At 27.2% G+C, this 14106-nt stretch overlaps 2 protein-coding genes across 9 annotated transcripts; one reads left to right on the top strand and one right to left on the bottom strand.

Moving 5' to 3' along the window:
* Positions 1 to 356: 356 nt before the first annotated feature.
* LOC105835777 (phosphomannomutase) lies at positions 357 to 13047 on the bottom strand. 7 transcript variants are annotated; one of them, XR_003625346.2, is made up of 6 exons: positions 12651 to 13047; positions 12335 to 12509; positions 11090 to 11209; positions 10870 to 11005; positions 9090 to 9290; positions 8645 to 8997 (listed from the first exon to the last, which is right to left on the bottom strand). XR_003625346.2 is itself a non-coding variant. In XM_012679314.3 (5 exons), the coding sequence occupies exons 2-5, from the start codon at positions 5072 to 5074 to the stop codon at positions 824 to 826; spliced, it is 789 nt and encodes a 262-aa protein (XP_012534768.1). In that variant the 5' UTR covers positions 5075 to 5109; positions 10870 to 11005; the 3' UTR covers positions 357 to 823. The 7 variants fall into 7 exon arrangements, 5 of the variants coding, with proteins under 5 accessions (XP_012534768.1, XP_012534771.1, XP_012534770.1 ...); XR_003625347.2 differs by having other exon boundaries at positions 8645 to 8899; XM_012679314.3 differs by lacking the exons at positions 8645 to 8997; positions 9090 to 9290; positions 11090 to 11209; positions 12335 to 12509; positions 12651 to 13047 and adding exons at positions 357 to 1089; positions 1632 to 1899; positions 3103 to 3297; positions 5015 to 5109.
* On the top strand, positions 5537 to 11767 carry LOC105835776 (N-sulphoglucosamine sulphohydrolase). 2 transcript variants are annotated; one of them, XM_012679313.3, is made up of 10 exons: positions 5537 to 5675; positions 7882 to 8011; positions 8111 to 8247; positions 8317 to 8467; positions 9088 to 9326; positions 10453 to 10572; positions 10745 to 10942; positions 11035 to 11204; positions 11331 to 11477; positions 11571 to 11767. In XM_012679313.3, the coding sequence occupies exons 2-10, from the start codon at positions 7902 to 7904 to the stop codon at positions 11715 to 11717; spliced, it is 1419 nt and encodes a 472-aa protein (XP_012534767.1). In that variant the 5' UTR covers positions 5537 to 5675; positions 7882 to 7901; the 3' UTR covers positions 11718 to 11767. The 2 variants fall into 2 exon arrangements, with proteins under 2 accessions (XP_012534767.1, XP_012534766.1); XM_012679312.3 differs by lacking the exon at positions 5537 to 5675 and adding an exon at positions 5891 to 6252.
* Positions 13048 to 14106: the final 1059 nt, after the last annotated feature.

The raw sequence follows: 14106 nt of genomic DNA, 5'->3' as shown, positions 1-14106 counted from the left end.
CCCCCCTCTCTCTCTCTCTCTCTCTCTCTCTCTCTCTCTCTCTCTCTCTCTCTGTGTGTGTGTGTGTGTGTGTGTGTGTGTGTGTGTGTGTGTGTGTGTGTGTGTGTGTGTGTGTGTATCCATCCTAATATTTTATGAAAAATTATGTTGTAATACGGAAGTTACCTGGAATGATAAGAAATTAATATCAAAAGTTTTATGCAAACCGTAATAATAGTTGTTGTGGAATTAACCTTGTACATTTGCCATTTGCATATGCTAATGAGGTGCCTTTTATACTTTGTCAGCGACAGAAAAAAATACTACGTAATACTATATCTAATACTACTAATACTTTTCTAATAAAAACCACAACATTTTTTTCTTATGTTAACATTGTTATTGTTTAACGTAATTTTATGTATATGTACATATAGATACATAAATGCAATGATATATGCGTGATCGTCTGTGCACAAGACTTACGAAAATAGAATTTGTTTCTAAACAAAAAATAAATTACTATTGATTATGTCAATAACTTATTTTATTTAATGCCTGACTTCTGTGTATCAAGTAAAGGTGATAAAAAAAGAATTAAAGATATATAAAAATATATTTCTAAATGTGCGTGAAAACAATTGTGCCTAGAACTTTAATATTGAGAAATTCTATTTGAAACTGTGAGAGTTAAGTACTATATTTTTTTTATCAGGAATCTAACAATCGATAAAAAAAGTAAAAGAAAATTTCATATTGTACAATAATTATACGTATATATAAAGCTAAAAAGGCCAATTTATTTCGACCTAGAAAAATATTCTGTTCTTAAGACCCTTAGCTCTTAGATGCATTGCATTGAAACATTGAGCTGTTCCTTCTCCCTGTTCTCTTTTACGCGTGTCATTAGGATGTTTAATTGGTTGATAGTGTCCTTGGGACAAGTAACGCGGTGTCCTACAGTCAGATCGCTCTCATAAATCTCGTAATCATTACCACCCTCGATCGTTTTGTCGCCGAAGAAGTGTATCTCGTCATATCCCTGAATATGGCGCAAGCAATACGTTTTATCCCAACCGATAGGGAAAACATCGAAAGAGATTTGTCCTCCTTAGAAAAAAATAAATTGTTCGCTAAAATTTACATGCAACATATATTGATTTTGACATTAATTTATTATACATCCCAGAAATATAAAATATTTGCAGTAATAAAATATATCGAAATAATTCAACAATTATTATAATTTATTATATTAAATATAAGTATACAACACTGTATTCAATTAAATCAAGCTTGGTTCTCTCGCAGTATAGATATTGTTTACATAACATTAGATATTGTTTACATAAAAAATATTCAGCTATTCGTTTTTCTCAGCTTTTGACAGTTGAGAAATGTATTCTTACTTCAAGAATTATTTTATACTTCTAACACATTCGACAGATGTCTCAGTTTCCCGCGTATTTTACAAATTTCAGAATTAATAAATTATTACATTTTATTAGAGAAAACTAAAAAATAAAGTTATATATATTAATTAATTTATTAAATGTCCTTTTTCACTTTTGATATATAAACAATATCGCATCGCGAGAGAATCGAATCTTAACTATATATAGAATTATTTCTATATAACATACCACACTTACCGATACTATAAGTCAGAGCCAGATCAGGAAATTCTTTTTTAAGAGCTTGTATGAATTTCTCACGAATATGATGTTCATTGTCGTATTCATTAAATTGTTCCCGTTCTTTCTTGGTGCAATTTCGTCCCACTGGCGCAATATTCAACATGCCCGTGCGGAATTCTACAAATGTTCCACGCTTAAATGGTAGCTTCAGCTCAGATATGTATCGTAATGCGAAATTTATAAAATCTTGCAGACTATCCTCTCCAAGCATATTCTGGATCGACTGCAATTCGATACGATTTAAAAAAAAACTGTATTTGTTGTTACCTCTCAATATAACTACAAAGTACTCTCTACTTACGACAAGATTACGTTTCAAGATTTTGGTCATAAATTGATTCTAAGTCGATTAACGTTTTATATTTCATATAAATAAAACATTATTTATGTAAAATAATTATTTTATTATGAAAAACAATAATAGACAATTATTTAGAAAACAATTCAAACTTTCTTAATATAATATTTATTAATAAATTTATATTAAAAAATAAATATTTAGCATAAGAATATATGTATCATACTCATAATACTATCAAAAATTAAAAAATTCTATACAAATTGTTTTATTATTACACTTAAATAATTATGTAAAATTTAAATATAATTCTCTTATAGGTTTTTGGAAAAAATTTAATATTTGTTTGCTCTTGATTCTTATATCAAATCGCGTTATGTAGTACTTATTTATAAATATTTGTGCAAAAGTTTATTTGGATCTACACTTCGTTTCAAAGTTACTTATCTAATACTACAACAACACTACAACAATACTACAACATATATTGTCATTTATGTTGCATAAGTCCAGATTTTGTTTTTTTCTTTGCAGCTAGTTTCAGAATCAATTTGGTATTGTTGATTAGGAAGAAGAAAAAATTAATCTAAGAAGTCAGCAATTATTTAAGATAAATTTTAGCTATTGTAAAGCCAAAACATGCTTACACATAGTATAACTTCAACAAGTGATTAAAATATAATTTTATTTTTAAAACAACTTTTAATATAACATTTGTTAATATACTTTCATCTATATTTAGTCTAATATTATAGATGATTGAAGATAAATAAAATGATTGACATTATTTTAATAATGTTTGCTTTTATCAAATTGTAATGAACACATACAACTTTAGCTGGGATCATTAGCTTAAATATTTTCTTTGACTTGTAATTTTATGAGCGCCTTTTAACTATTTATAGAATTTATATTTAATATCACAAAATTAATATTTAATTTGGATTATTGATTAACGAAGGTTTAATCAACTTATAGTTTGATATAATATTACTTAATATATTGAATATTATTTATTAGTTTATTTTTAGTATTTTTAGTAGTATACCGATTGTATGTCAAAAAATTCGTAAGTAGTTTGTCGAAGTAATCGTAAGTAGAGGACATACTTGTAATTTTGTTACTTACTTGTGAGGGCAAAGCTTTGCTATTTTTGAAAGCGATAAGGCCATTTTCCGCGAAGACATAGTGATACTTTTCAAAGAAGTTTTTACCGCCTAGCTGTTCTTGAAGCTTATTTAAATCAGAACCTCCAACTACCGCGATGTCAAATTCTTTTTTTACAGTCTCTAGGAGAAACTTTTCAATGTTAGGACTGATTGGCTATGAAAAGAATACATTTTTTTGATCGATAGATATGTGAGGATCTAAGATAATATAGTTATAACGCAATTATAACTAACAAGAGGATGGCCGAATGTGAAAACGCGATTTTAAAATGCAATTTGTTACACAAATAATTTTTTATGTCCATATTAAGAACCTCAAATAGCTTCACTCATAGCTTCACTCTTAATTTTTTCAACAATGACAAATAAATATGAAAATTTAAAAACTATCGGATTTTGATTAACCTATAGATAGGATCAAAGAAGGAAAAAAGTACTACGTTATTAAAAAGTATTAAAAGTATAAAAAGTATTACGTTATTAAAACCAGAATCAACTTTTTCTGATCCATAGGTATAAATATAGTTTGGATTAATGCATTTTCACAACGATAGTGGACCGCGTTAATTACTACTCATGCAGCCCGGATTCATTAATACAAATTATATCTTGACAAGCCAACATGCTTACAAAAAATGCACAATTATTCCAAATTATAATGTAGAATTATCGCAAGATAAAATATTACATATTCAGCATGGCAATAAAGATATTTTTTTAATAATTGTAAAATATTTGTACCCCAAACTTACATTTAATTATTGACAAATATTTGAAAATTTTATTTTAACAAAACTGCTGTGTTATGGCGTATTATTTTAGCATAATTATTGCGAAATGTTCAATTTATGATGACATTATTGTGAAATATATGCACAATCCCTAGCGGAATATTTATATGTAATAAAAAATCAATTGGAAAAGTCATTCTAGAATATTATAATTAATTTTCCTCCATTTTCTAAGATCTTATTGAGATCTTTATTTATTAGAGGTGTGCAAATTTGGATTGGAATTGAATCACAAGGGATTCGATTCAATTCGATTTCGAATCGATTGCCTTGATTTTGTTTTTTTTTTAAATAAACATGACCAATTCTGTATCAATTCTCGTGTTTGATTAATTATCAATTTCCAAAACTATTTTGTTTTTATTAATCTTAACTATTTATTATTAATCTAAAACTACTAAAAAATCTGTGTATGCAGATAAATGTCTTCATAAACTAGTTTAGAAATTTCATAAGTTTATATCATATTTTACTTTAAAACAAAATTTAATATTCCTCCATTATATTTGTCTAATAAAGTGCACTAAAGTATAGTACTATCACTTCGATAACATTGTAATTTGTACAATATTCAATATTCACTTATCAGTATTTATCCTTATATTTACTCTGTTTAGTATTTATTATAAATTTTTTCTTAGTCCACTTTTTACATTTTCTAAAATTCCTGCAATTAATTTTCTTATCTATTAAAAGAAATTTGTAACATCGTTAAAAAATTTTTGTTAAATTTATGTTTAAATTAGTATGTAATGTGTAAATCCAGATAAATTTAATACATATTTGAATGAAAGAAACTCGTTTCGATTCAATTTCATAAATGCTTAGTATACTTCTGATCTTTACCAAGATTTATAGATCCAATAACTTAAAAATTGTTATATTTATTGTTAATTTTTGAAAAAAAGCTAAGAAGTGTTTGAAGAATTTAGAATTCTTAATATGACCGAAAGAAATTATCTTCTACAATAAATCACATTTCAAAAAGGCGTTTCCACTTCTAGTCCTTTTTTGTAAAAAGAAATATAATTTTAATTATTCATTTCAAAGGTAGATTTTTTCGTACGCAAAATGTAATACCTGGCGTGGTTCGGTAAGTGTACCATCGACATCAAACAGGCAAATAATCTTTTTCGACATGATGTAATCTTATCTCGTTTAACCACCCAAGTTGTCTGCAACACAAATATTAACAAAAGTGATTAAAACACACAAACACATTGTACACAAAATAAAAAGTTGAGTCAGGGATGCCTTGAAAATTGTATTAGACAGTTCTGAGTCAGTTTTTTTTTTTATTACGAGTAATCGGTTTCGAGACGAAGGAGGCAATCGGAGAGTGAGATTTTAAATCACGTGCCACGAGTTAAAGAGACAGGTTAACAATTGCCTCATCGCCCCCCTCCACTTGCTAGTAAAATTGACACTAGTAGCAGACCGTACATTATTCTCAGCCATAAATCTATTGTAATTACGTTTAGATAATACGAAGCGTAATTATGACTGGCTTGCAGTCACAATTAATTCGATTAAGAAGACATGGAGGAGTAATCTCGAAGAAAATATTGCGTACATGTAACCTATCCCGACACTCAACGGCGAGGAAATCAATTCGGAGCGTCTCGGACATTTTGGAGGCACCGGCAATTTTGACATACGCAATGCGATCAACGGCATTTTCGCGTGAGATTAACGGCGGGAAGAGGTTACCTTTGGCACAAAACAACAATTGAAAAAATACGTATGTATAAAAGAGACACATATGCATGTATATATACGTAGCCGGTTTTGTGACGTGTCTCGTGTGTCACCGGTGTGCCACGAGATGTATTGGAAACGTGGTACCAATCGAGTGGTAGAAATTTACCAGATTTGGTACCGGAGAACGTTCGTGCGCGCATATCCTCGGCTCGCTTTGCGACACTTGAAACGGAAACGATCGTATCCTCGGGTTCATGATCCTTCGACAGACACGGTTTCCGCACGTGTCTATAAACGTTGCGGAGAAATGTGCCGCTGCCCGGTGAGCGTGACAGATAATCGGTTTTCCCTATCATGTGGCCGAGAGTAGAAAAATTTTCGACCAGTCGTATTGGCAACACTCACGTCTGTATCCCATGTGTGATCACGTGCGCCATTCGTATTCGTATCCACACACGTGTGTACCGCTCCCCGCACACACGGGTGACACGAATACACGATGCCGTGTGACATGCAGTGGAACAGCTGTTTGAATAAATTATTATGGCTTTTGTGTATTGTCTCGTGCATAAATGGAAAAACCGACACAGCTCAAAAAAATGTCCTCCTATTATTGGGTAATTTATATAATATGTATTATTTTTAATGGGTATACAGATGGAAAATTTTTAAATAAAATTTTAAAGAAATGTTGGTAGGGTTAGGTAGCAACTATTATAGTTAAAAAGTTAAAAGTTAAATAATGTTAAAGAGTTAATTTTCCGTTTAATTTATAAGAGAAATTAATTTTTAACTTTAAGTTAATTTTAATTAACGTAAACTTCAATTTCATTTATTAACTTTTTTCTAAGTGAAAATTTATCTATGTAAAAGAAAAAATATATTCCAATGTAAAATATATTTCTTTGTTACTTCATAAACTTAAAGGTTAATCTATAATGTGTTCTTTGTTTTCTATTTTCTTTTTATCTATTGTTGTTTTGTCTTTTTGCATTAGCTGTTTTATTGAAATTGAAGAAATAAAAATTAACGAGCTTTGAAAGAAACAAGAAACATTTGTAATAAGAAGATCGTTGATAAAATAGTGTGTGGTAATATAGGTAAAAAACAAGAAATAACAAGCGAAGAATATATTGTAGATTAGATTTAATTTACAAATAAGATATTAAATTTTTTTAAATGTAATTTTGTAATTGTTATTTAGAATAATTTTAAGAAATTTTTGAATACACTTAAATAATACTTTTCAAAATTAATTTTTAATTTAATTTAACCTTAATTTTAAGGGAGTTACTTTTAAAGGAGTTAACTTTTTGTTCCTGTAATATCTATAATGTATATTAAATTATTAATGCAATTTTATAAGCTATTTAATTTAACTTAATTTAGTTAAAGAAAATTATTAATTTATCTAATTTTGAAATTTGATGTTTTTTTAGAAATGTTATATTAATTTTGGATCATTTTGGCCTGTAATTTCATTAAAATTTTATTGAAAAAATTATTAATTTGAATAAAATGTCATTAATTTGTCATTACAAAATACTTACAATTTTTTGTTTTTTATAAGAATTGTACATTTTATAAAAAATTTATCATATTTTAAATAAAACTTCCTTACTTTTTTCATTGAATAGTATTAATAACTTTTTGTTGAGAAATTTTATATTTTTATTAAATTCTTATTAAAATGTCATTTTTTATTAAAAGCAGAAAATAATTTCTTTAGCAAAATATAAATAAAATTTTGTTATGGATATTTATTGAAATTTTTCATCAAATTTAATGAAACATCAAAAGTTTAAAATTTTATGTAATCTTGTTAATTTTTTTCTATTAGTTTTCTCAAATATAAGGTACGTAAATATTTTGAGTTTCATTAAAATTGAATTTAAAATAAATTAAAAAAATAAATTTAAAAGGCATTATTTACATTGAATAAAAATGTTCTATTAAAAAAATTAAGTTACTGTAAATAATAAAATAATGAATTACAATGTATTAATAGAGATCAAGTTTAATAATTTATTTATAAATTAAATTTATTACCTGAAATAATTGAAATAGATAATAGTAGCTTTATATAAATCAAAATTTTGTTTTCAAAAATAAGATACTTTATACTTTAAGAAATATATACTTCTGAATTGTAATATTTAAATATAAGAGCTTATAATGAATATTACAAAATTATTTTTATTATAACATATGATATATGAAATAATTATTTATTTGTTAATCCACAGCTGATGATGCAGGATTTGAAATGCGATCATATTTGAATAAAATATGCCAAACTCCTAATTTGGATAAATTGGCAAAGAAAAGTCTATTATTCAATAATGCATACACATCAGTCAGTAGCTGTTCACCAAGGTATTCTTGTTCACATTCTAATTAATTATCTAATTAATAAAGATAATATAAGCCTTGAATCTAATTAATAAATATAAATTTTGAATCTTAATTTTGTAGCCGCTCTGCAATATTAACTGGATTACCAAGTCATCAAAATGGGATGTACGGTCTTCATCACGGAGTTCATCACTTTAATTCTTTTGATAATATTCAAAGTTTACCAAAAATATTGAAAAAAAGTAATATACGAACAGGTAATGGGTTTATAATATTGTATTATAAATTATGTTATCATACAATATTCAAATATTTTCTTTATGCAGGAATTATTGGCAAGAAACATGTAGGCCCAAGTAATGTTTATCCATTTGATTTCGCGTATACAGAAGAAAATAATTCTATTCTTCAAGTAGGTCGCAATATTACTCATATAAAACTACTTGTCCGTGAGTTTTTCTCACAAAATAAGACACAGTAAGTTATATTTTACACATAGCGTTAGCCCAATAATATTAACACATTTGGCGCGGCATCGGTACCTGGAAATTGAACTTTCTGTTTGGCCGACGTCAGTCCCTAAAGACTGAAATTGTACTTTTCGTTTAGTCGGCATGGATCTTTGGGAACTAAACTTATAAATAAACAAATATGTTTACGCTTCTTTGATGTAGTTTATTGAAACATTCTAAACATAGATGTTTTCAAATTATGTCTTTACTCTTTCTTTACTCATTTTATCTACAATTGATCGTCCTTTGGCTATTGTCTTTTTATTGTTCCCAATCTTGTTATCTTTTATTTGATGCTTATGTATTCACTGTACTCCTCCCTTTAAATGGAGAGTGGAACAAAAATGTAGCGCGCTGAGCGCGTTATCTTCTGTTTATACATTTTATGTCCCAGTATCTGCCGGCCGAATGGAAAGCATATCAAAATCGACTCTGCACCGAACGTGTTAATAATGTGTTTTTGTCATGTAATAAAATATATATTATTTTGTTGTTCTGTAGAATTAAAAATCATATTACAAGTGGCTGTATATTACTTTAGAAACATTTTCTTGGTTGTTGAATGAAAATATTAAAATTTTGCAGACCTTTCTTTCTATATGTTGCTTTTCATGATCCACATCGATGTGGGCATACTCATCCAGAATATGGCAATTTTTGTGAGAAATTCGGTAATGGTGATGTTGGAATGGGTACAATTCCTGATTGGAATCCAATATATTATCAATGGGAGCAAGTTAAAGTGCCATACTATGTTCAGGATACCGAGGCTGCTCGAAGAGATATTGCTGCCCAATATACAACAATATCTCGTTTAGATAAAGGTATTTTTAAAAAATTACTTAAGAAATATTCAGGTATATAGCAGAATGTTCAGCAGAAAATTTAAAGAATAATTCTAATTGATAAAATAAGATACAAAGAATAACAAAATTGTGAACAAAAGGCTTCTTTTTAATTATAAATGTTTGATGGGGTGTTGATTCAAATTTTATTTAAAAAATTCCCAAATTTGCCAAAAAATTTTGCAAAAAAAATAATGTAAAGTGGATTCCCAAATTTTCTAGAAACTTTTAAAATTCTAGATAAGAGTAAAGAATTTTTTAAATATAACTTTAAAATAAATTCATTTTATTATACGTATTTTTAATGTTTCTTAATCACAAAGAAAAGTCACTTGAGTTTTGAATATTAAATTTGAGGAAAGAAATAATTATAAAATAATGATATGAATTAAATAGAATATAACAATCTGTTCGTAATATAATAATCTAATTCACAGAAAGAATCTAGTTCACAGAATTCAAAAGATGATTAAATATACACGATGTATTGTCACTAATTTTTTACTCAAAATTCATGAGAATATACATGAATGCATACGAATGTGCTATATTTCGTGCTAATCGATTGTTAATATTTTGTATTATTATGAAAGAATGATTAAGGAAATAATTTTATTAGAAAAAGGGAAATGTAAATTAAGTTAAGGAAATTATAAATTAATTTGAAAGTAAAGTTTCAAAAATTTTCTCGAGTGTTGACAAAATCCAAGATTTTCAAGAAAAAAAAAATTTTTTGGAAAATTTTAGGTTTTTCCTGATAAATACTTTGGATTTTAAATATTTTATGTATATTTAAAAAATGTGTGAAGCTCTTATTGAAATTTTGTTATTTTTGATTTTGAATATTTAAATTTTAAATATTCAGAATCAAGAATAACAATATCTCGTTCCCATGAAAAGTATCTAATGCATATAAATATTAAAACGTTTATAATTAAAAACAAAGTCTTAGTTGCAATATTTGGTTTTCTTTTTTTTATGTTATTATCTAAAAAATTTAAAATTTCTCCGACTCGTTGCTGAATTGTAAATAGTTTTAATAATGAATGAGACATGTTTTTATATGTCATGTGACCGTATATTGCAAAAGAATATAATTTTGTAGGCGTTGGCCTTGTTCTTGAAGAATTAGAAAATGCAGGATTTAAGGATAACACATTGGTAATTTATACGTCCGATAATGGTATACCTTTCCCAAATGGTCGTACAAATCTATACGATCCAGGTTTGTAAATTTAGGGTCAATTTATAATAAGTATAGCTTTAAACCATAAAAATTGATCGATTACAATTAAATACAAGGAATGTCCTTAGATTTAAGATATTGAGAAAACTTGCAGATATTATAAGTATTAATAATGCAAAAACAACTCAATCTTTAAAAACAAATTCTTAAGGCATGGCTGAACCCATGATGATATCATCACCGATATATGGCCATAGGAAAAATAGCGTAACATATAGTATGACATCTTTATTAGACATAGTGCCGACGATATTAGATTGGTTTAATGTAACTTACGTGGATGAAGATTCCAATGAAATATCCTCTTCGCAACTTACTGGCAAATCACTTTTGCCATTACTACTCGAAGGTATATGTGTATATAAATATACATATCAATTGTGAATGTAATACGCTGCGTCTTCTTCATACACTATAAAATAATCAATATTTTATTTATAGAACCCATAGAAAATAATACGGCAATTTTTGCTAGCCAAACACATCATGAAGTTACCATGTATTATCCTATGCGTGCAATTAGAACTAAACGCCACAAGCTTATACACAATATCAACTACAGAATGCCATTTCCTATCGATCAAGATTTTTACGTATCTCCGACCTTCCAGGTAATCTGAAAAAAATATCCAAAAATATTTTTCTTTAATTTGAAATTATTTTAGAAGAAATTACTTGTTGATATAGATTAGTTGAGGCAGGATTCATAAATAATTTATCATGTATTATATGTGCAGGACATTTTAAATAGAACAAAGAACCACCAATTTCTACCGTGGTATAAATCGTTAAAGAAATATTATCAAAGGCCAGAATGGGAATTATATGATCTAAAATTTGATCCAGAGGAATTAAATAATATAGCTTCGAAACCGTCCGTAAAAGTAATATAAACTTATAATTATATGTATATGTATATAATCACATTTGATTAGATGTAATAAATGCATTTTAATTTTTTGTATTCTACATTTCAGAGTATATTTGTTGAGCTTAAAAAACGATTGTTGAATTGGTTAGAAACAACGAAGGATCCCTGGTTGTGTGCGCCAGATGGTGTCCTAGAGAATATTGGACAAAACAGTAATCCTCAATGTATGCCACTAAACAATTTAGATGATTGAGATTTTTCAGATTTTTTATTTGTAATAATTATTGCAGCTGTATATTTGTAGCCGTTATGTTTTCTTTTTTACAATTTTATATTTTAATGTGTTTTTATAGTAATAATAAGTACTTAATAATTGAAAAAATTTTTAACTTTTAAGAACAAATATTGTAAAATACAATACTTAATATAAGTAAATGACAATGTTCAATACTTATTTACATATTAAGAGAAAAATTGAAAAATTAAAAAACAACAGATTTTATAATATTTAATAATAATACTTAATATTATTTACAATTTAGGCAATTTAGCCATATTTACAATTTAGGCAATTAGACAATTGAAATTATTTGTCAACATTAATTGTTCGAAGCTCTCATATATATGTTTTTCTTTTATAATTTTATATTTTCATACTCTAATGTGTTTCCATAATAATAAGTACATAATACTCAATAATGTAGAATTTGTAACATTTAAGAATAAATATCGTAATTAAAAATACTCAATAATATAAGCAAATAACAATTTTTTAGTATTAACTCATTTAAGTATTAAGAAAAAAACATTGAAAAATAAAAAAGCATAATATAAGAGCAAATCTTTGTAATTCAAATGTAATTTACTAACCTTAGTTTATGAACTTCTAAGGTATTTACGACGGTACAGTAACTTTTGTCGTTGAAATATTCTTTGACTCTCTTTCACGATATTTGGTAAGCATCTCATTTAATTGATGGACATAAGCTGACGATTTGTTAATGGATTTTACTACCGTTCTTAATTCTGTTGCTATTTCACTCATCTGAAAACACACAAAATTAAATGTATTTGGTCTTCAAAATTACACTACGGACTAAATAAATACATTAATTAGATGTTATAAGATAGTTAAATAATAAAGATTGTTAATACAAGATGATGTAAATACAAGAGGAAATCTCACATATTGCTTATAGTTCAGATATCTGTTATATTTCTGATTGTTATTGTAGATTTGTTTAATTTGAATCATAAATAAGAGACACAAAGCGATGCCACCCAACACGACGAGAGAATTTGAATTCTGGAGTCCGCGTAAAACGAGCATTACACTTGTTGAGGTTAGAACAAATCGATAAAGTACAAACAATTACATATTATTAAATTAGGCATAAGTCAGGACATTAGTTCAGGCGAAGCGGTTTTTTTTTGTAAAATGACAATACATCAGTTATTTTCATTATTCACATCTTTACGTTCACAAATAATGCCAAGTGAAAATGAACATAATTGCATGAATTGCACCACCGCACCACTCGCACCACTTGTCATGAGGCTTAACCCAGCATAACCCGCGTAACAAGCGTCAGCTATTTCTCTCTCTCTCTCTCTCTCTCTCTCTCTCTCTCTCTCTCTCTCTCTCTCTCTCTCTCTCTCTCTCTCATCATAATAAAAAAGATCTAAGGTTCATATGTGTTTGTGATTTAAGGATCATCTCAAAACATTATAAAAAATATGAATACTTTATAAATTGTTCTGTTATTACGTTAATTGAGTAAAAATGAACTCCGGGGTGCTCGATCCGTAAACTTGATCGGGGTCGATAATGTAGATCCGAGTTATTCGTGTACAACAGAAAAAAAATTTGTTGACTATTCGAAATATCTATTGTTGTGTTTATTTGTTGTTGTGCGTGATCACGTTTGTTCATTCTTGTTCGGAGGTAAATATATATATTTGTAGGTTTTATCTCGACAGGCAGACATTCCAACATTTTGATGAAAGTGCATCGAGAAAACTTTGACCTTGAAATAAAGATAATTTAACTTATATAAATTTGACTACAATTTCGTATATATATTTCTTTTATGGATTTCGGAATCCTTTTCCAGAATTAAAATATATACATATCCTCGTGAAAATATAAATCGGAGCGTAAGCCGAATGTAAAGGGAGAGAAACTTCTGTGAAGCATAAATTGAAACAATGAAATGTAAAAGTGTTGAAAATTTTTTTTCTAATTGTACTGAATTATTGATAAAATTGTTATGAAAAATCACAGATTATACATTGTAATGATGACATTTTATTGAATTTATAACATATATATTTTTATACATATATTTGCAATTAAAAAAATTAGATTCTTTACATTGATGAATTAATATCAAATAAATATTATCGAAATTGTATACATTTTTGATAAAATTGCAACAAAAAATTATACTCAAAAATTACAAATTAATATAATTTTATTGAAAGTAAGAATTCTTGATCAAATTTTTGATAAAACCATTAGTCAATATTTCAAAATAAACATAAAATTCAACAAAATGTCAAAATTTTTCTATTTTGGGTAATATGTATTTACCCAGGTAGAACACAGAAGTCACAATAATGTTATTTGCCACTTAATGACA

Source organism: Monomorium pharaonis, chromosome 6 (assembly GCF_013373865.1).
Source record: "Monomorium pharaonis isolate MP-MQ-018 chromosome 6, ASM1337386v2, whole genome shotgun sequence".
NCBI lineage: Eukaryota > Metazoa > Arthropoda > Insecta > Hymenoptera > Formicidae > Monomorium > Monomorium pharaonis.
Note: the sequence above shows the minus strand (reverse complement) of the source record. Positions and strands in the feature narration are given on the sequence as shown.